General features: G+C 43.7%; 1 protein-coding gene across 7 annotated transcripts in view; it reads right to left on the bottom strand.

The window, feature by feature from the left end:
* Positions 1 to 26,677, bottom strand: part of PRUNE2 (prune homolog 2 with BCH domain) — a 274,101-nt gene that overhangs the window by 11,454 nt on the left and 235,970 nt on the right. For 6 of the 7 annotated variants that reach the window (XM_058695657.1, XM_058695659.1, XM_058695658.1 and 3 more), the window contains exons 11-16: positions 25,766 to 25,969; positions 16,940 to 17,113; positions 10,963 to 11,065; positions 10,202 to 10,333; positions 8,302 to 8,388; positions 2,761 to 2,859 (exon numbers count right to left, since the gene is read on the bottom strand). In XM_058695657.1, coding sequence (XP_058551640.1) covers positions 2,761 to 2,859; positions 8,302 to 8,388; positions 10,202 to 10,333; positions 10,963 to 11,065; positions 16,940 to 17,113; positions 25,766 to 25,969 — 799 coding nt within the window. Of the gene's footprint in view, positions 1 to 2,760; positions 2,860 to 8,301; positions 8,389 to 10,201; positions 10,334 to 10,962; positions 11,066 to 13,715; positions 13,905 to 16,939; positions 17,114 to 25,765; positions 25,970 to 26,677 lie in introns of those variants that run through there. The other variant, XR_009251811.1, reaches the window with a different exon arrangement.

Here is a 26,677-nt window from a genome sequence, read left to right as displayed (position 1 = left end):
CCCAAGCAGAGTGTTTAGGCGCTGTCTGGCATTCCTAAGCACAAGAAGGCTGTGATGTGCCTTCTGGAGAGTATCTGTGCATTAGAGAAGCTTTGTTTGGGCAGGGGCTATGGTGCTGTTGGCCGTGAATTCAATGTTAGTGAGTCAACAATATATATCAAATCAGCCATTTTTACACAGAAACACACAAGGTTCTATGTTAATTGGTTAATGGAAATTAACCAGGTGTTTGCAGGAACTTAGCCCTGTATTCCTCCTAGGAACAACGGTTCGCCGTTTAGGGTTCTAGGACATGATTGCCACAAATAACAAGAATATACTGTCATCGACAATTATAAATCTAATTTCAGATTGGGCAACTTTTTCTTTCATTTAAGTCCTTTGATGACAGGCTCCAGCCTAGCTGAATACTGGTCTTGGGACTGGCCGAGATCAGATTCTCCGAGTGGTATTCAGTAATAGGCTTATGGCTTCTCTCATTTTGAAAATGGCATAACATGAAAATGAGACGATGCGGGCCAGGAACAGAAGTGGCAATAAGGACATCCAGAGAAGATGGACTGCGGAAGACAGGAGAAAAACATGGACACACGGGGAGGACAGGGATGGTTGTAAATTTCTCCCTCCAGAAGAAAATCTTCCCAAATGGAGCCCTTTTCTCCTTAAGAAACTTCTCCCAAATGGAGTCATTGAAAACTGATGGGTGTCAATGAATGAAAAGTGCCTTGGGCATGTTTAACTTCTCATTTAAACTTTCCTATCAGATAATGAGTCTCTAAAAGCAAACTGATTATAATAAATAACATTCTGGATTGCCAACTCTTGCTGGGAAGGCTCTTGGATGCATTATGCACATTTTCACCCAATCCTTGGGGCCTTTCTATGAATTGCCCCTTCCCCATTTTCTGGATGCTGCACTGAGGCTCGGAGAGGTTTTTTTAATGTTTACTTATTTCTGAGAGAGAGAGAGAGACAGACAGACAGAGGACCCAAAGTGGGCTATGCACTGACAGCAGACAGCTTGACGTGGGGCTGGAACCCACCAACAACGAGATCCTGACCTGAGCCCAAGTCAGATGCTTAACTGACTGAGCCACCCACACGCCCCAGCTCGATATCAGGGGCTGGCAGGAGGGTTCAAATCTATTATCAAGCCTCCAAAACCCATTCTCTTCTCTATCTCCAACTGCCACACCATGGAGGCATTGGCCTATTTAGCTAGAAAGTGGCCAGTGCTCATTTCCACTTGAAGAGATAATGTCCTTGTCATCTTTTGCAAAGGGAGACAGCCCTACAGGAGGAGGGTACTCCAGTGACTTTGCTGACCGTAGGAGTGGAGCTTGGAGGTGGGGATGCTCCTTTTTGAGGTAGCAGGATTGAGCTGGGAGGTAAGCAGGGGGTGGGAGTCCTATAAGCTAAAGAGGGTCAAAGCCGCTGTTAGGATCACACGAACACTGCTTGATTCGGCTAAGCCAACTGGCAGTTCTAAGCCAAATCATTATCCTGTGTTCACCTCCTATCAAGAGAAGGAAAACCAAACGCATCTACTCCTGAGCTAGGACTTCCAATACTTTAAGGGAGGTGAAGGAAACTGCTAGAAAAGGGTGTGAGAATTCTGCTGCCAGGCTGACCTGGGTCTGAATTGTAGTTCCATCTCTTCCTTGCTCCTACTTGACATAAGTAGCTTTTCTTCATTGTTAGCTTCCCTTACCTGTACTTGGGGGTTTACTATGGGGATTAAACACTACATACATAGAGCACTTCTAACGCCTGATTGCCACGAAATAAATGCAAGTCTTTTCTTTCCAGCTTCTTTGCCCACCCACTCCCCCCTCCCCGCCTTTTTTTTTTCTTTTTAGTAAAAGGACTCTTTTTTGGAAGTGCAAATTGGGAAGTCTACTTTGCTATCCATCTTATGGAGGAAGATAGGCTATCCTTGTCTGTCTTGTCTGTTTTCTTCGAGCTAAAGCTTAAAGGCCTCCCATTTTCAATCAAATAAGAAAAAAAAAATGAGTGAATCAGACACAGAGGAAGAAAAGCACAACCCACAGAGAACAACGGCTCTTTGCAACAGTGAACCAAACAGGAGAGTTCCCTCCTCAGCCTCCGTACTTTTAAGTCTCAGCTCCAAGCAGCCGGTGTTAACTGTTATTCTCATTATTTTTACAGCACGATCCAGCGCCTTCAGTCTCCATGCTGTTTCCTCACGGGCTGCTAATTGCATTACCCTGAGGAAGGGGATCAACCCTGAGGAAGGGGATCATCCCTACCCACGCCACCTACCACTCTGCCTTACCTTTCACCTGAAGGGACCCGTGAAGAAAAGGGATTTAGAAGAAAACAGAGAAAAGATAGTTTATTTTTTCCCCCTTTTCCTAGGGCCGGGCAGGTAAATGACTTTCCATAAGGCAATAAAGAAGGCAAAGCTATGCTCAGACCCTGTGGTGTCTGTGAGAGAGGGAGACACAGGCAGCAGGTGTACTGATTCATATTAAGTCTATGCTTTCCAAAATGGGAGCAAAATTTAAGGTGAAATGAGCAATGATCGATAACCCCAAGAGAAGATTATGTGAAAGAGAATCTGAAAGAACAGGTCTCTATGGGTATTCGGAAAAAAATATCTATTGATTGGAAAACACTCCGTATTTATTTTAAATAGAACTCACGACATTTCCCCAGTATTCCAGAAGTGAGTTGTTTTCCAGTCCCCTCCAAACATGCAGTATTTCTTACCGAATCTTGGAAACCATCACGACTTACTTGATGATGCTTTCTGGAATATGGATGCAGTCCATTGGGATCAGCCCACTGAGTTCTGATAAACTATTGACATACTTAATTTTACTGCTGAATTTTGAGCTAAAAGAAAAGAGAGAGAAAAGATATCATTAGTGTCCACTTCATCCCTTCTAAGTGTGTGGCCTCTTCTTGAAAATCCTGAAAAAGTTAACACGTTGGCCCCGCACTTACTAAGAAGAAAGGCTACACATCCGAGTAGTTGCAACATGCGAGATACTGTTTTAAGTGGCTTATATGTATCGACTCCCTTATTTCTTCTTAAGCCTAGTGAGGTAGGCTTGTTATCATTCTTCTCTGTTTGTTTTAAAAGATGTTCCCAGTGCTCCTTTAAAACTTGGGGAGGGGCTGAGAGGAGGAGAGAGGAAAAAAATCCCAAGCAGGCTTCCCGCGGTCAGTGCACAGCCCCACCTGGGGCTCCAGCTCACGAACTGCGAGATCCTGACCTTAGCCGAGGTCAAGAGTCAGACGCTTAACTGACTGAGCCACCCAGGTACCTCTAATTCTTCTTCTTCTTCTTCTTTTTTTTTTTTTTTAAAGATAAGGAAATTCGACACACAGAGAGTACGTATTTGCCTAAGGTTTCACCTTAGATATATGGTGGAGCCTGGATTCCAACCAGAGCAGTCTGACCAGAGTCTATACTCTTTTATTTTTTGTAAGTTTTTGTCTTTTAGTTCCAGTTAACAGTGTTATATTCATTTCAGGTGTCCCATATAGGGCTTCAACACTTCCATGCATCCCCTGGTGCTCATCACACGTGCCCTCCTTAATCCCCATCACCTATTCTCTCCCCCCCCCCCCCCCCCCCCCGGCCTCGGGTCTACACTCTTGACCGCACTTCACATGGCCTCTCAGAGGTTTCTGCCGCTCTCCACATTCATTGGTTTATGGTTCATTTGGCTTTGTTTGCTCGTTTCTTTGTTCTTAAATAAAAATCTTGTCATTAATTCTTTCAGACTCTTCCAAGGTTGATCTATTTCATGTTTTTGCATGTTTGCTTATTTCATGTGTGTGTGTGTGTGTGTGTGTGTGAGAGAGAGAGAGAGACAGAGACAGAGGGAGAGAGAGAGAGAAGGCAGACAGGGGAGGGGCAGAGAGAGAGGGAGAGAGAGAATCCCAAGCAGCTCAGTGATATCAGCACATAGTCCAACATGGGGCTCTAACTCATAAACGGAGATCATGACCTGAGCCCAAACCAAGGGTCAGATGCTTAAATGACTGAGCCATCCAGGCACCCCGAGGTTGATCAATTTTGCAAGTATACATGGGACACCTGGGTGGCTCAGCTAGTTGGGTGTCCGGTTTTGGCTCAGGTCATGACCTTGAGATTCATGAGTTCAAGCCCCCCGCTGGGCTCACTGTTGTCAGCACACAGCCCACTTCAGATCCTCTGTTCCCTTCTCTCTGCCCCTCCCCTGCTTGTGCTGTCTCAAAAATAAAACATTAACTTCTTAAAGTATGTATAAACTCATTTTCCTCTTAATATTTTAGCTTAATTTTTTTTTTTTTTTTTTTAGTTTTTTTCTTTTTTTAAGTTTTAGCTAGCGCGTTCAGTCCAGATGGACCAAAACCATATTCCAGTAACTGGATCTGAATTACAAACAGCTTTCATCTACACGTTACCATGTTAGATGTGTGTAGATGGATATAAGGCAACATGAAAAGATACTATTGCAACTGATCAAGGGATGTGCCTCTGGGGAAAGGAGTTCCGAACAGAAACTGGCAGTTGTTGAAGGAAGAACTTAGTCTTATCGGTAATGGTTGGATGTTTTATAAGGAGAAAGCATTTGTGTATTATGGGTGTAATTGCAAACTGCTTTTTAAAATGTGTAATTCCACTTGAAAGGGAACTTGATCAAGCATCGAACTTTCTGGAATGGTTTCCGAGAAAAAGACCTCTCCGGTCGAGAGATCATGCTGAGCCGTCTGCCAATTGTACTGCCTTCTGTTCAACTACTGTGCATTCTAGAAGGAAAGCTTTGAGGGGTCACACCTCTGTACGGTTATCTTTCACATTTTACTTGCAATCTGACCCTGGGCCACTGGCGGTGAATGACCTGTGTCTCCACAGAGTCACTTCTAGCCGTCCCGAGAAGCCTTGGGTGGACACACACTACCTCTTCCTTCCCCTGGACTTCCTGAGCTAAATTCAGGTTTTGATAAAAGATAGAGTGGGTGGAAGGGGAACCCTCCATCCAGCTCCAGGGTTACGTTCACTAGAATGTACAGTTCTCTGAACATGTCATGTTGTCCCTTTCTTGGTGTGTTTGGACCCGCTGTTTCTACCTGGTTTCAGCTAGTCCATCCTATCGGTTCTTCAAAACTCACCTTGAAGGCTCGTTCTTCTGGAACACCTCTCTTTTTTTTTTTTTTATTTATTTTTGGGACAGAGAGAGACAGAGCATGAACGGGGGAGGGTCAGAGAGAGGCAGACACAGAATCGGAAACAGGCTCCAGGCTCCGAGCCGTCAGCCCAGAGCCCGACGCGGGGCTCGAACTCACGGACCGCGAGATCGTGACCTGGCTGAAGTCGGACGCTCAACCGACTGCGCCACCCAGGCGCCCCTGGAACACCTCTCTTGACGCAGGCTCTCAGCCTTTACTCTCTACTTGTTACCCCAAATTCACCCTCACTGTGTTATCACCCCCATTTTGCTTCAGCTATACCCTCTGTTTTAATTGCTTACTTGTCTATGTCAGCTGCCGTGCCTCTCAATCTCCACCTAACCCAGTACTTGCCACAGACAATTCATTAAAAAAAATAAAGAATTTCCCATCTACCTGTATCATAGGTGTTCTCCTTTTTTTAGTTTTAGTGACCTCTTTTTTCAGGTCTAAAACTTGGTTACACTGATATAGACTGATGCAGAGGGGGATCTTTAAAGAGGGAGGGTGTCACATGATGAGACTGTAGGATATAATATTTAAGTACTTGAGATGTGTTTTCTTTACAATTGGGCAGACAACTGGGTTCAAAGTCTGAGTCTATCACTTACTGGCTATTTTACATTAGACCTGGGGTTGGCAAACTATAGCCTATGCACCAAAGCCAGCTTGTTAACTGTTTTGGGTTTTTTTTGTTTTTGTTTTGGTTTTTGTTTTGGTTTTGGTTTTACAGTCCTCCAGCTAAGGATTGTTTTTACATTTTTTTTTTTTTTTTGATATTTGAAAAAAATCTGACACCAAGAATATTTTGTGATATGAAAACATTTTTAAGAAGTTCAATTTCAGTGTTCACATATCAAGTTTGATTCGAAGACAGCCACACCTACTTATCTATATAGTGTCTATTGACCGTTTTGGACCTATAATGGCAGAATTGAGCAGGTGTGACTGAGACCGGATGGTCCACATAACCTAAAATATTTACTGACTGATCTTTTACAGAAAGGGTTTGCTGGTTTTTGCATTAGACAACTTAATTGACTTCACTGAACCTCAGGGATGTTTCCTGCATGAGGGAAACAGTAAACAGTACCTCCTTCAGAGGACTCACATTACAATTAAATGAAATACTGCCTGTACATACTCAGTAAATGTAAGCCGTGAGTTTCTATAATTTACCACAATACTCTTTGCTATCATTTTATTACTGTTGTTGTACTTACCATCTCGAAACTCCCTTCGACAAATGATGTTGAATTGTAATTACTTCTCAGTATTCTTACAGTAACAAAGTTTTGTTATTTACCGAGAAACTTATTTGTTTTATAACCCCCAAATGATCAAACAAATATCAGTGAGTGAATATGATAACTAACATTTACTTTTCTTGGCTATTAAATTTGAAAAGAAAAACTTTTAAAAGATTCTATTTTTAAGTAATCTTTGTATCCAGTGTGGGGCTTGAACTTATAACCCTGAGATCAAGAGTCACATACTCCACCAACTGAACCAGCCAGACACCTCACCATTAAATTTTTTATAAGCTCTTCATGTACATTGATTCCTATTCCCTTATCAAAAGATTTTCTTTTTTTTTAATGTTTATTTTTATTTTTGAGAGAGTGAGAGAGAGAAAGTGTGGGGGCGGGAGGGGCAGAGAGAGAGGGAGAGAGGATTCGAAGCAGGCTCCAGACTTTGCGCTGACAGCAGAGAGCCCGATACTGGGCTCGAACTCACGAACTGTGAGATCATGACCTGAGCCAAAGTTGGACGCTTAACCTGAACCACCCCGGCATCCCAAAGCATTTTCTATCATTAAAGTAAGTGGCTTTTGTATACCTTAAATATTTCATATTATTTTTAAAAAAAATTTTTTTTTTACATTTATTTATTTTTGATAGACAGAGACAGAACACAAGTGGGGGAGGGGCAGAGAGAGAAGGAGACAGAGAATCGGAAGCAGGCTCCAGGCTCCGAGCTCTGAGCTGTCAGCACAGAGCCCGACGTGGGGCTTGGCTCGAACTCACAAACCGTGAGATCATGACCCGAGCTGAAGTCGGATACTGAACCGACTGAGCCACCCAGGCGCCCCTCTCATATTATTTTTTTAAAGCAATTTCACATGGTATGGTAAAGAACTAAACTTTGCCAGAGGAAAACTAGGTTGAAAGATGCTACTCAATGGTTGGAAGTAGGAGGTGGAAATGCTACATACATGTAAGGGAACACTGAACAAAAAAGGTAGAATTGGGAAGGCACGGTAAATGTCCCTGTAAAAAATAAATAAATAAAGGTTTTTAACCTTTAGCATTTTTTTTCCTCCACAAGTGATCAGAATGTTTCTTAGAAATTCATCAATAACTTTGAGACAGAAAACTTTCAGTTCATCTCCTCTGCATCCCAATATTAGGTAAGACTGTATTTTATTTTAAAGCTCTCTAGGCAATACATCCTGTCCCTTTCATTTAACTGTTTCAAGTCTCACTATATTATGAGGCATGTTTTCTTTTTCTTTGTGTCCCCAAAATGTAAGGTTATACAGTATCTAACACAACATAAATGGTGGATAAATATTCACAGAATTGAACTGAATCGAAACCCAGAATCCTCACGGGCAATGAAAAAAAAGCTCTCAAAATGGCTGCCCAGACTCTTTCCCTAAGTTTCGTGACCTACATGATATGTGTTCAGAAGAAACAGAACAATTAAGACAAGGCACACCACTCCCGTTTCTGTCCTTGGTTTGTCTTTATTTTTCCACTGTTGCGTTATGATGCCTTTTCTACGCTCTACAAATTACCAAGTCCACTTTAAAAGTATTACCTACTCCCTTCTGTATTGTGGCATGGAAACCCTCCCACTTCAACCTCTGTGTTACAGCAAGCAATAGAGAGGTCGTGTTTCGTAATAGTGGGGAAAAATAGTCATTACAAAATAATGCTCACTCTTAATTAGGGTTCCTTGCTACACAGTCCAAAATAGCATTCCAGGAAAGGCAGGGGCAAAATATGCCTTCCTAAATACTCTCTGTGTTCGTGAATTCTTATTTACAGGACAATGAACACATATTTTGAAAAACGACTAGAAGTACTTTTAGTATAATAACAACCATACCTTATAAAAGGTCGTGTCACTGCAAGGATTGTTCTGATGAACCAAGATGGATGAACAATGATGAATGATTTCAAATTCTTTCGCAACCTATTTAACAACAAAAAAAGAAAGAAAAGAAAAGAAAAAAAAAATCACTCCTAACCCATTTTCAGTAGGAGTTAAAATGGAAAGTATATCTCCAAATAAGCATATTATAATATTAGAGAGTTCTAGGTAAGTTCCTATTATCTGATGGGAAGGAACTGAACGACCATGATTAGTAAAAAAATTATTTTATTAAAAACTTTTTAATGTTTATTTATTTTTGAGAGACAGAGTGTGAGTGGGGGAGGAACAGAGAGAGAGGGAGATACAGAATCCGAAGCAGGCTCCAGGCTCTGAGCTGTCAGCACGGAGCCCGATGCGGGGCTTGAACTCACAAACCATGAGATCATGACCTGAGCTGAAGTCAGACACTTAACTGACTGAGCCACCTAGGTGCCCCCCTCCCCCCAATTTTTTTGAGATAAAATTTGTAACTTGTATGAGTCCAACCTCATTTTCCCAGAGGAATAAATGTAAAGTAGGATGGGTGTATTTCTGGACTGCATAAATCTATGACTATCAGGGTGCATTTTGCTTAACAATTCTTTTCATTTTTGCCAGCATTATCTTTACTGTTTTGAAAAGAACACATTCTTACTAGCAACTTAGCCAATTTCTTTGATCTACTAAGCCTTGGTTTCTTCTTCTGTATTATGAAACAAGTAACAGTAGATCATGTGGTTGTTTGACTTTCAGATTACCATTTTAGCATTCTTGATATTCAGGCATGTTTTGAAGCATTAGCAATGCTACTTTATGAATGTTTAGATCATCAAATGGATCTTAGATAACATAACAGGGCACTCGCACGTTGTCATGCACGAAGCCACATCTAAGGGGATGCCACACTTAGCCAACTGAGTCACCCAGGTGCCCCTAACATGTTTTGTGCTATTCAAGCCAGTATGGGTGGAAGTAAAGTATCTTGGGAAAAAAGTGCACCACGGTACCAAATGGGCTAGTGGTTAACTTGAACTATCTCGGCAAATGATGGACTATAAGCCCAACAGTCGCCCAGATCAACAGTCCTAGTGCACATAAGCAGCATCAAGATCACGTAAAACCAGTAAAGAATCGTGGCTACTCCACGGGTGCCTGGGTGGCTCACTTGGTTAAGCATCTGACTCTTTTTTTTTTTAAATTTTTTTTCAACGTTTTTTATTTATTTTTTGGGACAGAGAGAGACAGAGCATGAACAGGGGAGGGGCAGAGAGAGAGGGAGACACAGAATCAGAAACAGGCTCCAGGCTCCGAGCCATCAGCCCAGAGCCTGACGCGGGGCTCGAACTCACGGACCGCGAGATCGTGACCTGGCTGAAGTCGGACGCTTAACCGACTGCGCCACCCAGGCGCCCCAAGCATCTGACTCTTGATTGGCTCGGGTCATGATCTCATGGTTTGTGGGCTTAAGCCCCGAGTTGGGCTCCGCACTGCAGAGCCTGCTTGGGATTCTCTCTCCCTCTCTCTCTCTCTCTCTCTCTCAAAATAAATAAATAAACTTAAAAAAAAAAATCATGGATACTCTGTTTATCAGGACAAACCTTTGCACCTTCACGCAGCAACGGCATACACATAGTTTAGAACAGACTTGGTCGCCAGGTTTGAGATGACAACACCTAGCAAAACCTAGGGGAGCTCTGCTTTATTTCAGATTTGGGGCAGCAAGTGAACTTTTCTTAATATTTCTGTCCTTTCTTAACTCTGCATAATTCCGTGTTCCCAAAACGTGATCACGTGTTTCGGTAGATGAAAGGGAATTAGGAATGGGAGCTATTGAGGAAGCCAAAACGGAGATTAAATAATGACACCCACGTACCGTCTGTCAATCATCTGGTAGCATTTTTTCATCCAGCCCAGCCCTGGCATCTTGCGTCTGGGGGTTGCACCATTCAAGTACACAATCATATAGTCTTCAGCTACCATCAGCTCTAAAGTGCTTATTACATATCTGATCACAGGAAGGAAGCGGAGGGTTTTCATTTCCCACATGAAACAGTTCATCTTATTTACAACATGATTATATGACATTTAAATTACAGAGCATATGACATTTAAGAATGGTTGTGCATATTCCCTCTTTACCTTGAAAAGAATGCAGTTTCCTAAGATTATTTCTCTGAGAGTGAGTATTGCTCATTTATCTGTAGGGTTATCTTGTTTTTATCTTTTTTTTTTTTTTTTTTTTTTTTAATGCACCTACGCTGAAAAAATACGTAGGTTAGAACCCGAATTTCAAAAATGTCAACACTGTTATCATGTACCAAAGGCACAAGTGAATGATATAAATGAAGCCATGTTACGGGGGGAAAAAAAATAACACTTTATCCAAAGGAAATGTTCCAGGATTTGAGAGTGCAGGCAAGACTGTGTTCGTTTTGTTTTCAAATCACTCTACTGACAAAAGTTCTTTTAAAGGCTTTCGCCTCTTGAGCAATATTCCTTGACAGAGATTTCATTGACTTCTCATCAAAGGCTTAGAATATTCTACATCATCTATTTCCTCCCATTAAAGATGACTATCTGCCATGCCATGCCATAGACATTCACTCAAAGCACTTTGCCATAAATATCACTCACAGGAAAAGATTTTCCATGACATAGTGGTAATCCGCTCGACTGCTGTCTGGCAGAAAACAGGCAGCAAACACAATGATTGCATTTAGGCCGTCCCCATAGTATCCTGGGGGACAAACAAAAAGACATTTGTGACCAACTGAAAGCTCTTAACAAGACAATATTTAACCTAAAGGGCAAATCTGGAAGCTTTGGCAAGCGTGTGTGCATAAATGTAACAGATCTTTAAGTGAGTATTATATAGACTATACTTCTGTAAGTACATAACCTTATTTTCAGTGGTTATCATAGAGTATAATATATGTATATTGTATACAGCCTTAAATATACAGTGTGAATATATCTGCATAAATGGCATATCCATTGATTATGGACGATTATATGTGTTGTACATAGTCATGAATGGGGTATATAAATATTCAACTTAGCAAAGGATGGGGGTTTTGACTTACAGGTTTCTAATATATAATGCTTCAGTCCTTTAATGGCTAAGAGGCTCTCCCTGATCCTTTTCAGCTGTTTTTCTCAGACTCTGGTTAATTTAAAGGGAAAATCTAGTCACTGAACTGCAATATAATCAGGCTCACATACTCCAGTGACCAGATACTAGTAGGTTAACAAGCAAAACACCTTTATTTTGATTTTGTGGACTGGTTCACTTGCCTGTAGTGTCCCTGGGATCTCCAGATTCAACAGACAGTGCACTGACACGTGGAAAGTTCTGGCCAGGCCTAGAGTCACTGAGCACAGAATACAGAGCCTCATCTTTTTAAAAAAGAACAAATTCAAGACAGGCCTGGTGAAAGCCAACCTCTCTTTGCGTTTTACGACAATATGTGCTTCTGAGAAAACTTGAGAATTACTTCCTGGTGACGCGGACAGGAAGCAGAGGTGGGGGTGCTATACGCACGTGTGTGAGAAAATAAAAGGCAAGTGTGAACTCCAAGGGTCAAGAAAAATATAGGGACGTCTCAGGACATTTTACCCACATCTGAAAGCTGTGTGGCATTCTCTAAGCTCTGTGTTCCCTCAGAGCTTATCTTGGACACTCATGGCAGCTGTTGGTCAAACCTCCACGGGTTTGTGCATGGAGTCTCTCGTGTCCTTCAGACTTAAAAAATGAAGGAATGCACCGTGTTTTCATTTTTTAATGTCCCTTCATAAACACTTGGAATTTTTGTCATATAACATAGGTCTGGACTTCAGAATCATTACGTACAGATTGCCTCAAGGCTCTGAGTAGGCAGACAGGACATACCCTCAAGCCTGATCTGAACTCAGTGCGTTTCATTTTTTCAGAACTCTAAATACCCCTCTGGTGATTACATGGCAGTAAAATACCGGCTGGATATAGACTTGGATGGGCTTAACTCTTGAAAAGCAGCTTAATAAGACGTTCTCTACAAAGACAGTATGACCCTACCACAAAAGAGGTGGGGGAAAAGAGTGATACCAACTAAAAATATATCAAATTATGGGTTTGTGTGTATGACTAATTTGAGGTTGTTGGATGCAGTGTTTACTCCACATGTGTTAGAAAATGCTACCTATGTAAGTATACACCCGATGTAACCCATGTTTGCAAAACAGGATTGCCGTGGCTTCCCTATGGATTATTTGCTTTGTTCTGCCTCTTCCAACATGCAGGTAGTTACCAACTTCTTTAAGAACCAGATGTGAAGGAAGATGGCAGGAGATACATTGTAACACAAGAAGTGTTTGTTCCACCGAACAATGTCATTTAAACAGATTCAGAACCCAATGAAAATCCACAAAGGATACCGTGGCTTTGCTACACCAATGCTAACACCACAAAGGTAGGCCATTTAGACTGAGCACAATGCCAAGGACCCGGTTCATTCAAAGAGAGAATAGACATAATGAATCCAACTTAAAAACAAGTACAAAAGCATCTCTGTAAATGTAGCTGCTTGGCTCCAGGGTGTCAACCTAACTTCAAGATCATGACCACTCAGCTACTTTGATTTCTGTTCCCATTTCTGGAGAATTTCTAATTCTAATTTTTTTTTTTTTTTTTTTTTTTTTTTAAGGACAGTCCGAAGTTTCTAAACAGTACTTCAGAAGTCATCTTAAATGGCATTTCAGCTCTTTGTGTCAATGTGCCTGTCCTTGGAATGCTGTGGTGTCACGGTCACCCAGGCTCATTAACTCGAAGGGATACTGAAGAATCAACTCGCCACGTCCTGATCATCGTCTAAGTCAGGAATGTCTCTTTATATAAAAATGCCTGAAATTCACTAGTGAAGGTGGAGTTTTGTAGTTTTGGGCAGAGGAGCTGCAGGAAGGGAAGAAGAGGCAGGAGACAGAGGAAGAGAAGGGGAGGAGAGACGGTGGAAGACGTAAGAAAGGAACGAGAAGAAAAAGACTTCTTCGGGGAAGTTCTCCTTCCCAACCAAGATCTGGTGCCATTGCTGTCAGGCTCGGGAGATATTTCAGATCGTCCTTGCGATAACTGGAAGGAATGGGTCTGTTTGCTCTTGGTTCCTCGCACATGCCTTCGAGGGGGTCGGCTAACCCGATTTCTGTGCTAATATTTAGCATATTGCAGCTTTAGTCAAGGGAAGTCGGCTGCCAGCAGCTGAAGAGTTCATTAGAAGGATGGCTTTTTGAAAACATGTACTTTAGCTCTCTTCTCAGTAACCAGGAGGTGAGTTCAGGGTGTGTGCGCTGAGGTGCATCAGCAGTGCCACCGCGGGGCCTCCTGAGACCCTCTGGAGAGATAACGCAAACCTTACCTGAGGCAGAACAGACAGGCATGAGAGGGATGGGACACAAGTGTGCCGGCCAGCAAATGGAATGGAGAGAGGAGGGAGGATGTGACAGTCGCAACCAAAACATACACACACACACACCAGCCCGCAACTCTTCTCATTCTTTCCAGGGTCATTTGTCCAGCAACACTGCAGAGAAGTTACCTGAATCTCCTATAAGGAAATGAGAGAAGTAAAAAAAAACAAAAAACAAACAAACAAACAAAAACAAACACACACAAAAACACAAAAACACAAAAAACAAAACAAAACAAAACAAAAACAAGAAAGGAAACTTCTCATTATAATGCTTCGGTGTAACTGTCCATGGTTATTGAAATACATTCTCCGTCCCCAAGTTCATAAAAAGCCAGTTTCTGGCCTCCGAGTGACCCCACACTGTTGTTGATCCAAACCACCTAGACCTCTCTTTGGTTTTTTGTTTGTTTGTGCAGATAACAGGAATATTGCTCATGGGCTCATGGGTGGTGACCCTGGCTCTGAGATCACCTCTTTTACTGCTGAGGTAAGGGAGGGCTGAGAAGCTAGGTCATGTCCCAAGGTCACAGAGCAGTTAGTGGCCAAGACAGGTCTTGAGCTCTGTTCTTCTATATGGTGTCCAAGGCCTCCTACCGTAGCTCTTATCAAGGTCACCAAAGCCGAAGACTGCATTATTCGGATACTGCTCTCACGCGTGCTCCCAGCTGGCATGACCCTTGGCAGAGTCTGGCTTTGCAGCGAACTTAGGTGGCGGTTTTAATCACCCCCACCTTGCAGTTACCGAGCTGCTGCTTTCCTGTTGGCCTGAACGGGAGAACTTCTTCGTGGGAAAATGCCTGACACCCCAAGACCCGTGCTCACTATGGAGTGCTGCTTCTTACACGCTCGTCAGAAGCCAGGATAACAAACACAAGAGATTGGTATCTGGGGAGTGTCGCTTTCTCATCAGTAGCGTCTAAGAAGGAGGTGTCAGCTTCCAACACAGCGGACCGAGCTCTGGCAAATTCAGAAGTAAAAATCTGAACTGTCTTTACCTACAGAGCACAACAGCTGTTCAGGGGGTGGCAAGAGGCAGCGTCCCGCTAACGTCCCGGATGGGTGCAGCCAGGGGCACACTCATGCAGGCCAGTGCCCGGAGGAGGCCGAGGCAGAGCTGGGGACAGGAAAGGTGGCCGTTTCTTCCAAACAACACTGGACAGACGCATGGACAAAACCAAGCTGACGACACAGAATGGAGGGGAGCGAAGGCCAGGGGAGGGGGTGGCTGGGACGGAGGGCACAGCAAACCACGTGATCCGCGACGGGTCAGCTGAATTTTCACCAAGTGTGTGACAGGCAGAAGCAGTGGCTTTTTGGGGTTTTTTTTGTTTTGTTTTGTGTTTTAACCCAACCGTGTCGATGATAATCACTCTTTCCTGATTTGGGCAAAGCACGGATGGGCTCAGGAGCGCTGGGAAGCAGTGATGTTGCTTTTTCACATCAAAGGGGCTCTTAAGTTAAGACCCCGCGTGGTAAACACACAGAGGACTACTGGGTGACTCTGATTTACTTCGACAGACTTTTCTACCTCCTTCGACCTTTGTTTTGTTTTTTTGTTTTTTTTTTTTTGAATGGGCACAGGCTACTTTTATAATCAAGCTTTGTGTGGTTTTCTTTTTATTTCCAAAAAGCAAACAAACCCCAAATACCTGATGGGTGGTACTGAGGAGGTAGGAGCTTCGGGGAAGATCTGGGATGATGTGCGGGTTGTGGAACAAAGGGGTTGTTGATTTTATTGGCTGGCTGGCTGTTCCCTTCAGCGAGATCGAGATCGGGCCAGCTCTCATTCTGCAGGGCTATGCAAACATTTCCCTTGGAGCAAACTGCCTCCCGCCCCCACAGCACCTGTCCCTGGGCCACGTGACCACCGCAGGTCAGACGGTGAGGCAGGGCAGAGCAAGGCCGTGGCCAGGGGCGCCTATGGGCATTTTCTTTCGCTATCGAGGTCGGAGTCCCTGGGGGATCCTGATACTTACACGAAGGTAGCAGTGCCTGAATGGAAGATGGATAATCTGGCTGGTGGAAGAAAGTGTGAAAAGACACAATGTCCTTCTGCTTGGTAGAAAACAAAAGCTACAGGTTTAATGCGGCGCTAAGACGCTATTTCCCTGTCCCCGGAAGAGAGAACAATCGCCTCGTCAGCTGACACTTTTTTGGAAGAGCTGAGCGCTTAGGGTGGGGCCTCAGGACTGCAGGAAACAGCGCATGCAGCAGAAAACTTAAAAAAAAAGCCCTTTATGTTTCCTGAGGTTGACAACATTCACTGTGGTGCTTGTGCTCATCTGACTGTGAATCCAAAATCAAGCGAGGCTCCCGGAGCTCCCAGAAAGCACTGGAAAGACCGAACACACAGCTTTTCTCTCTCCCTGGTCCGTCCCTAAAGCAGGTGGAGGCTCTCACTGGCAACGCCTGTCATCAGGCACAGATGCAAACGGAGTCCACAGAAAAGCAAACTTCAAGCAGGGGGAGAACCGACCAGGCTGAGTCTCAAGAGACTTATTCCTAAAGCTTCTCAGAGGATTCAAAAGACCATTTCGTTTCTAGAATGACCTCTGGGGTAGCGACCTTACTACGGGTCGTAGCAGCACAGACGCGAAAGCTACTCAGGTGAACCCTACAACCATGAGAAGTGCGGTGGCCACCTGTCACCATACAAAATTATTACAATATGATTGACTAGCTTCCCTATGCGGTACTTCCCGTTCCATGACTTACTTATCTTATAACTGGCAGTTGGTTGAGCATTTCATAAGGTATATAATTGTCGAATCACTACGTGGTGCCCTTGAAACTAATACAACATTGTAGGTCAACTCTGTTAAAAAAAAAAACAAAAACAAAAACCTACAACTGACCCATATGAATTCCAAACAGACGTTATTTAATTGGACAGCTGCAGTTTTCAAGAAATTTGCACAGATTACCGCTGTCAGATATGCGGTGTGAAAAGCAGTTTTCACACTGGAAAGCTATTTTTTGCATAGTAGGCTTCCCACTGTTTATTGAGTTGCGTATGAGGTAATGCACTTGGCTCTACAGGCCCCTGAATATCGGTTGCAGAACAGGGTTTTGAGGGTGTCATGCCGCAGAGAACCCTACTTTCATTTTTCTAGTAAAGAACTACGGCTGCCCTCCTCGCCACCTCCCAGAGTCGCAAAGAGCTGCACTACCTCCGTGAGAGATGACCCTCCTGTAGGGCTCGATGACCTTCATGTCAATCCGCTGCTCCTGTTCTCCGATCACCACGGTCCTCCACAGCCGGTTGTCCTCCCGCTCCTCCTCCGCCGTATACTCTGGAATGGACTCTGACTCTTGGCCGGAATCTTTGTTAGCTGTGGAACTTTCTGGAAGGGAAGCACAGAGCAGGACTGAGGAGCAAGACTCCACAGCTGAGGCAGTTCCACCACGGGCCATCTCCTGGCAGAGTCAACCTGATGGCACCCTCTGTTTGGCACAGACAGCCCTTATGCAGATGATTACCTTCCTGACCACATAAAAGATACTCAGTGAGGTCTTGTTTATTGACTGACAGAACGACCAAATCCATGCTAAGGCCACGCTGAGGGTGGGGACAGATGCAGGGCTAGAGATGCCCTGTGTTGGTGGGCTACGGGTGGATAGGCTGCTACCAACTCATCCTTGAACACACAGGTTGAAGACCTGTACACTGTCCTCATGGGGTGAAAGTCTACTTATCAGGCACAGGTGCTTTTATTTTCCTTGGGCCACGGATCCTCGTGTATCCTGTGTGTTAGGTATCTCGATGATACCACCAGCCTAGACCCTCTCCCCACCCCCCACCCCCCCATGCTAAGACTCTTACAGAGGAGTTGAGCTCCCTTCCCTACTGGGAGTGAAGTTGGGCAGAAATATGGTGTTACTTCCTACGGAGTTTTCAAAATACGCTATGGAAAGATTTCATAGTGAGCAAGAAACAGACAACTCTGTAGACCAGAAATGCTCTGAGACCAAAAACTCGTAAGACTCCTATTTGTGGGTACATGGGGCAGTACCAAAGCCCGCTGAGCGTTCTTCGGGGGAACATTTACTACACAGTCTCGTGCATCCCCAAACAAGCAACCATGTTAAGTTTTTGAAAGAGCAGCTGTTTCCATTTTTACTCCAACTGCGAGTAGAGTTTAACAATGGCGATTCTCTGTACGTTTCAGTAATTTGAAGATTAAAAAGATTAGTTACAACCTTCACGATGATTCTGTGAGGCACGATCATTCTTATTTTCTCATTCGTGGGAAAAGACCTTTCATTTACATTGTACTTCTATTTATTTTATGGCACTTCGATAATACGAGTATTATTCTTATCTACCACGCATCAGGCAGAGGAGTAGGCACAATGGACCTGCCCGCGCAAAAGCTGACTTTGAAGTAATTTGCTATCGCGCTGTACCCTGCATGTGTGACCGTCTCATTCTCTTCATTTTACCATGAGGCTGCGAATTCCTTGGGCCTGGAAATTGTGCGTGAACCACCTTTGTTACTCACTTCCACCAACCAACCCCACGCTTAGCTTGGAAACCTGCCCAGAGCACCCAGGGAAAACTGAGGCCGCTGGGTAAATAGAGGAAAGCTTGGACCAGTTCCTGAAAATACAGGTAATCTGTAAGGGGACCACAACAAAGCCATCATGTTCTGGAAGATTCCTCAAGACACACTCAAACGTGCCTAATTATCTGTGACTTAGAATTGCAAAATGAAAGCCAGTTGGGAAGCCGTCCCAGCCTTTTCTGCCAACACCAACAGCGACCAGACAGGCAGGCTCACTCTGGCTTCCTCTGCCTTCCTGCCAGTGCCCCTCATCTTACCGAGGACGGAAAGCAGCAACCTTTGGTTGCAGCCCAAGTTCCGCATCACTGGTGCAGATCCATCCATCTGCACTGGACTCCCTGTCTGGACTCCTTTCCTGCTCTCCCTTCCTCTTGGCTGAGGGCCCTTGGACGCTCATCTTAGTTTCCTTCCTGGGACTCTGTTCTCCATCTGGCCTCCGCGCCCTCAGAGCTCTGGGCTCTGATGTGGGCTTGTCTTCAATGTTCCTGTACATGCATGCTCTGCCCTGCAGCGAGCTCACCTTCCACCAGCCCCTCTTTATCCTTGTTTGGGGCTCGCTGGCCTGCTCTAGCTTGACCCAGGTGATCAGTGTGGGGTGACTGTTTTGTTTTCTGCATGCTTTGATCGGGGCTACCTCGCTTAAAAAACATTGTATGCCGTATTCTTTTTTCTGGTTGGAAAAATAAAATGCTAACACGAGTACAAACAGTACAGACAATCGTCCATGAAAACGGCAGTAATCACCAGTCCTGCTCTCACTCATTATTGTTTGCTCTGTATTCTTTTTATTATGCACATGCACATGAGCATACCCCCCTACCCTATTTATGATTATTCTATACATTCTACATGCTCTATACATTTTCTTTTATAATGTGCTCGTATCTAATAATATAGCATAGGGTTCTTTGCATCTCAGCGAATATCAAGCCTGCTCATCTTTTTTCTTTTTTTTCTTTTTAATGTTTATTTATTTCTGGGACAGAGAGAGACACAGCATGAAAGGGGGAGGGGCAGAGAGAGAGGGAGACACAGAATCGGAAGCAGGCCCCAGGCTCTGAGCTGTCAGCACAAAGCCTGACGCGGGGCTCGAACTCACAAACCATGAGATCATGACCTGAGCCGAAGTCGGTTGCTCAACCGACTGAGCCACCCAGGTGCCCCGTAGCCTGCTCATCTTTTTAAAAGCCTATTTATTTTTTTAGTAATCTCTATCCCCAATGTGGGGCTCAAATTCAAAACCCCGAGATCAAAAGTCACATGCTCCTCCCACTGAGCCAGCCAGGCACCCCTAAACCCTGCTCATTTAATTTTTTTTAAAGTTTATTTATTTATTTTGAGAACGAGAGAGAGAGAGCCCGGGGTGGGGGTGGGGGGGCAAAGAGGGAAAGAGAGAGAATCCCAAGCAGGCTCTGTGCTGACAACGAGGGGCTCAAACTCACCAACCGTGAGATCGTGACTTGAGCCGAAACCAAGAGCCAGATGCTTAACTGACTGAGCCACCCAGGCGCCCCAAACACTGCTCATTTTAAAAAGTAGCCCCAGAAGGACGCCTGACTGGTTTAGTCAGTAGAGCCTGTGACTCTTGGTCTCGTGGGTTGAGTTCAAGCCCCACATTGGGCATGGAGCCTACTTAAAAAACAAAAAAATAATAATAAAAATGAAAATAAAGAGTAGCCCTAGGGTATTCCATTTTGCCGATGTCTTTTAGTTTGTCAATCCCACAGTGATAGAACTTTAGTTTTATTCTATTTTGTTGTCGTTCTTATAGAGGACTTGGTTCAATAAGTATCTTTGTGCTTATCTTACTTCATTTGTGCACGTGTTGCTGTAAATTAACTTTCTAGCAGGTGAATGCTGGGTCAGACACTATAAGCACTTGACGTTTTTATGGATATTTTTGTCCTTGAGTGTATCACACCAAAATATATGAGGAGTTGTTTTCCTCCAAAAACTCTGGAGGATATTAAAGTTTTTACCCCTTGACAATTGATGGTGAAACCGGTCTGTTGTTTTTATTTGTATTCCTTTAAGTATTAAAGAAGGTGACACTTTTAAGTGTTTATTAGCTATTTATATTTCTCTTGCTGACAGGGAGGCACCTGTAAGGTCCTTTGCCTCTTGTGGTCCTTACTGATTTGCTGAAGTTCTTTATGTAGAACTTTTGTCATGGTTTGCAATTCGTTTCCTGCTTCGGCTTAGCTTTAATTTTTTTTTTTAATGTTTATTTATTTTTGAGAGAAAAAGAGAGAGAGTGGGGGAGGGGCAGAGAGAGAGAATCCCAAGCAGGCTCCACGCTGTCAGCACTGAGCCCGATATGGGGCTCGAACTCACGAACCCTGAGATCATGACCTGAACCCAAGTCGGCTGCTTAACTGACTGAGCCACCCAGGCACCCCTGTGCTGAGCTTTTAAATTGATTTTTTTTTTTTCCAAACAGAAACTTAGTATTTTTATATAGTTGAATCTGTTCACATTCGTCTCTACGTTTTTTGGTCCTTGTTTCATAGTAAGAACGGGCACTTCTACCTAAAAGTATGTATGTATACAAATACACAAGACTTTTCCTGCACTTGATGTTTTGAAACAAGCATTATTACTCATTTTGGCATAAAAGTGTGGACCCTTTTATGGAATGCTATCTCTGTTGGCCTCAAAGAATGAGAGCTGGCAAGATGCTGGAGTTCCTTTTCCTTCCCCACCTTTTTCTGGTTGATATAAATGGGCAAAATACATTATTTAACAGCTGGGTGCACAGTACATTCTCAAAGTGTTCATTTCTAAAAGTCAACAGTTTAAGCCAGTCAGAAGCGAAGATGGCTTTATTTACTCCCTTGAGTTAGCAATCTCCTCTAGATCCTAATTCTTCCACTTTACTCTAAATTACCATTCTCCCCCCAACCCAAGCCATCATCTTCTGTTTTCAAAAACCTCAGGACTCACTTAACTGGCCCCAGGGCCTCCAAATTTAACTTTTGGCCTGATGCCCTCTTCACTAAGAAATGCTTAGAAATTTTCTTTGTCTCCCTTCCTCAGTAACCAGCTTTTCTCCCCGATGACGGTTGAAGTCAATTAGGCCCCAGGGAGGAACATTTTCCTTTGTCTTTTTTTTTTTTTTTTTAATTTTTTTTTTTTAATGTTTATTTATTTTTGAGATGGAGACAGAGCATGAGCAGGGGAGGGTCAGAGAGAGAGAGGGAGACACAGAATCTGAAGCAGGCTCCAGGCTCTGAGCCGTCAGCCCAGAGCCCGACGTGCGGCTCGAACTCACGGACCGTGAGATCATGACCTGAGCCGAAGTCGGGCGCTTCACCGACTGAGCCACCCAAGCGCCCCTTTCCTTTGTCTTTTGAGAGATGACTTGATACACAGGCTCCCGAACGTCCTTTGCTGTACAGACACCGTGGGGGATCCATTGTTGGTGTGTAAAGGGGATCCCCTAGAGGTGGGATTAGCTGTGGCCTCCAGCAGGGATGTGTCTCTGGGAACGGGGACCAGCTTTCCACAGTGTGATCAGACACTGATGATGTGCATCACCTTAGCAGACCCTGTTTGAACTTCCTCTCGTTAGAGGAAAGACATCCTGTATAGAGTTGGGAAGTTTTTAAGTAAAGTTCTTTTGGTGACAAAGAGCAGGCAGGAAGTTTGTCTGAAGATAAAACTCAGCATAACGCAAGCGCCGAGAAAATCGTCCTTTCAGACCGCACCATCTGGCACGAGGTGGCTTGTGGGTAAAACAAGATTAACACTTGTTTTAGTCGTGAGTAGTTTAGGTGTGGAGTTAAAACACGGAACTGATTTTACAAGCTGGTCACCTGCAGGCTTTGATTATCTGCAAAAAATGTTGGAGCACCTTATTCAGACCAAAACTGGCTGTTGTTAGGGGTGAGTTTTGGGAAAAGGGAGCTCAGGTGAGGTCACTAAACATGACGTAGGAGCCTAGGAGGAAAATAATACAAAAAGCATGCGAATGTTTCTTACAACATTCTTATCCGAAGTATTCAGGCTAAAATTCTTGATCATTTTTCCATTTCTTGTATGAAATGGAAATTGCTGAGACCTGAATTACGGTAAAAAATAACTACGGTGAGTTTGGAAAGCAGAAATAGTTCATATTTCTCACCTTCAGATATTTTTGTTTTAACTTTTTTTTTCATGTTTATTTTTGACAGAGAGAGACAGACAGAGCATGGGGGGGGGGGGGCGCGGGGCACAGAGAGAGGGAGACACAGAATCTGAAACAGGTTCCAGGCTCTGAGCTGTCAGCACAGAGCCCAACGCGGGGCTGGAACCCATGAGCTGTGAGATCATGGCCTCAGCCGAAGTCGGATGCTCAACCGACTGAGCCACCCAGGCGCCCCAACCTTAGGATATTTTTAAGTTTCGAGAATTAATATAACAAAGCATGTTTCTAATAACAAGGCTCAGCTCTCCCTTACTCTGAAAGACTGACCTCCTAACCCCCTCAGCATCTTCGTATGTTTAGTATCTTTGGCACTTGTAAATATCAAAGGAAGTCAAGCTCAATTCTATCAGTCCTTCAAATGATATTTTCCAACCCCTCGGACACAATTATTAAAGAAAATTTTATAGCAGTGGAGGCCAGTTTAATGTTTTTTGACAGTGAGATTCACAAGTGTTTCATAAGTAAAACCACAACGTGGGCAAACAATCTTCCAGGAATATTTGGTTATCAGCTACAGAATAAAACAGGCAAATGGCAGGAGAGTTCTTCAAGGGCTGGGTAAGGTAAGAGCCCTGGAGTCATGAAAATGGCTGGATACAAAGACATGTAAATAAATGGAAGGGCAGGTTACCAGGCTTGGCTTTGCGTGTGTCAGCCTCATCTAGTGAAAGACCCCCTCTTATTCACTGTCAATATATTATGGAGAAGCAGCATGGCCCAAAAGTCATGGACAACAGCTCCGGGTTCGAATGCTGGCTCTGACATTTACCAGCTATCTGACCTCAGGTAAGTTGTTAAGCTATCTGTGCCTCCGTGTTCTCATCCTAAAATGGGGCAAACATGATTCCTACCCATACAGCGGACATTCCCGGGGCTGAGGGTTAAAATACTTAACATATATAAATGCTTAATATTTATAAAATACTTAATATTTATAAAGCACCTAGCGCAAATGCTGGCACATGGTAAGCACTACGAAAGGGTTCATTAAGTGAATCACTCACCAAACATCTTGAAACACTGTTGCCTTCAAAACTCCAACTGTGTTTAGAACGCATACACTTGGTTCAAAATGCAAGAGACCCACAAACATGCAGCTTTCAGGCATTTACTTTGTAAGCTGGGACTTTCATGTCGTCCTCTCCCTTACACAGTCTGTTATCTATATCTGCAGGTTTATAAAACAAAGCTCTTCAGATGGCTTTCTGTGTTTTCAACGTTTCACGTTCTTGTTTGTTTAAAACAGGGCCCGGATATACATCTTATATTTGAAAATCAAAGAGGGCTTTAAAAGTCAACTTACATTAAAATTCTGTCCTTTGAATTTAAGACCTAAATGTAGGGTTGTGGTTGGTAAACTGGTTCTTTCAACAAAACATTGTCAGCTGAATACAAGGAAACGATGTCAGCAAGTGACAGCTTTAATTACCAGCTTTTTCAGCCACCGCCACTTTGCTTAGCACTTTTGCTATTTATAAAAATAAAAGGTTCAGATGTGGTGTGGCACGGAGCTCCACGACAACGGGGAGGTACAGGGGGAGAGAGGGAGGGACCAGCTCACGCCCCAGCTGTCTTCTGTGGGATTTGAGTCAAGGCGTGACTCTTACAACGTGGGCATCTCTCAGCAGGAACAGGGCTGGGGCGGCTGGGGGAGGCTGGGGTGGGCAGAGTAGCTGGGGATCAGTCTCTGACACGGTAGCAAAGAACATGAACTCAAGCCCTTTCACCTTCCATTTGTGTATTTCTACTTACAGAGTCAAACACCCAGATAACTACAGCAATGCGAGAACACAGTACCAATGCAATATAAAATCGCTATTTACACATCAGGAACTACAGTACAAGTAGTTTGGCCAGTTTTTTTTTTTTTTTTTTTAACTTGAGGAAATAAAGCCTTATCTTTGTGAAGGCAGGGTCTGAATCTGTGCTCGTCATGGTAGGAGTCCCGGGGCCTCAGTGATCATTGATTGAATTACTCAACTAATTTGATGAATTTCCTAATTGCGTTCTCTTACAAATGATGCTGCTGGAATTAGCACGGCCGTAGGCATCAGGGCATCATTCCATTGTGCTGTTTCCTTTTTTGACGGTAATAGTTTTCATAATGGAGTAGCTGTGGCCAGGATACTCTCACTCTGAATTTCAAATATTATAAACGCCACCCTGTAAAGCAGAAACTGTGGAATGCCATTTTATAAAGCAAGTGCTTTGTGTTTGTATATTTCTTAACAAACCCGATTTTACTGAGCAAGAGAAGGAACGACATGACATTGAGATTCCTATCAGGAATGTCGGTGTTTGAGCCACCAACTTTTACTTTTCTTCCTTTTTATTCTTCTCCTATCACCCCCAGATCATCCCTCCCTCCTTCCTGCTTTATTGGACGTATAGCAACAAACCTAATAAAGCCCCTGCCTCTGCAGAGCAGACTATGCAACCCGATAGTTAAATGATAGGTTTTAATTACTGACACAGGGAATATAAAATAAGCAGAGGGGTTGGGGCGCCTGGGTGGCTCAGTCGATGAAGCATCCGACTTCGGCTTAGGTCATGATCTCACCGTCCGTGGGTTCGAGCCCCGCATCGGGCTCTGTGCTGACAGCTCAGAGCCTGGAGCCTGCTTCGGAGTCTGTGTCTGCCTTTCTCTCTGCCCCTCCCCTGCTCACGCTCTTTCTCTCTCTCAAAAATACATAAACATTAAAAAAAATTTTTTTTAAATAAGTAGAGGGATAGAAAGTGACCGGGTGTGGGGGTGGGTGGGTGGGGGTGGGAGGTGCCTTTGATTATAGAGGTCAAGGAAGGTCTCTGATGGCAACTGATTAAGATCTGAATAAAGAGAAGAAGCCAGCTATGGAAGGGACTTCAAGGAAGAACATTCCAGATAGTGGGCGCTTGTACAAAGAAACTAGTAAGCTCTAATTTTTCTGCTTCTGCAAACCCAGCCCTAATTTTCTTATAACGCAGCATGTAATAGTGTTCTCACAACCCCAGTGCCTAGCACAAGGCCTGCCGAGAACAAGCATTTAACAAAGGAGCAATGGCTATGTACAACCTCTGTGAACCATCCTGTGCTATCACGCTCTAAACTGTCGATCACAGCCGCCTATGACCTGAGATGCAAAGAGAAGATTCTAGAAACCACAGAAAGGAGCCACCAGCAACCAAATGGGACATCTGTTCCTCGTGCCACTTAAATAATCTTTCATTTCTCACGTAACTTTGGCCTTGACAACTTGGCAACTTACCGTGCCCAGTGTACTCAAAAGAATCTGCTTCATCAGGGGTATCAAGTTCATCCACATTGATATCGATTTCATCTGGGCTGTCCAGGTTATCATCAGAGAGAATAGACCCTTCACTTTGTTGGTCCAGAGAAAGATTGATATTTGGGGCAGTGAGTTTGATCCTGCGAGGAGGAGTGTCGTTAAGATCCAGAGAATTGGGAGGTTCTAAAGAGGAAAAAAAATAGCAACATCAAGTACTAGACTGTATACGCGGCTGCCAACAGTGGGTGGGCCCCAGTGAAAAACATTTTTAAGGCCCTTAAGCAAAGGCACACCTGCTAAAAATCCTTATATGCCATTGACATCCCTTTCTTGACCAGCGGGCCTCAGGACTGGGCTTATCCCAGCCACATCAGCCCTGGCCACATAAACATAAAAAGTGGGAGCCAGTTTTCAGAACTATCCTGTTTAGGTGGAAGAACCTGACACTGATGTAACGTTGAACTGAATTTTTATGATGCATAAGAAAAACAGCTAAGCTTACATAGATCTCATAATGGTTCGTGCAGACATCACTCCTATGGAATGAAGGCTATGAACTTTACTTATTCATCTATTATGTTCATAGTTACTCCTCAAATACTTCTCTTCAGTTCCTGACAACTCTGGGTATGATCTGTAGTCATCTTGGTATACCTCTCAATTCTAGAATTCTAACTCGGCTCTTGTCCTAAGGGAAGTGACACTGTTTCTTTTTCATTAAGTTTTTTCCTCTGTATAGACCATCACCCAAACTGTGTTCCATGTAATGTTTTTATGTATTACACTTGAAGAAAGCTTCTATTGGCCGATAAGTTTGAAAAACACTGGGTTTCTGTATTATAGGAATTCTCCGAGCAGTGTTCTCCAAAAGAATGTTTTGTGATGAGGGGT

The sequence above is a fragment of the Neofelis nebulosa genome, chromosome 12 (genome assembly GCF_028018385.1).
Source record: "Neofelis nebulosa isolate mNeoNeb1 chromosome 12, mNeoNeb1.pri, whole genome shotgun sequence".
NCBI lineage: Eukaryota > Metazoa > Chordata > Mammalia > Carnivora > Felidae > Neofelis > Neofelis nebulosa.
This window is presented reverse-complemented; position numbering and strand designations above follow the sequence as displayed.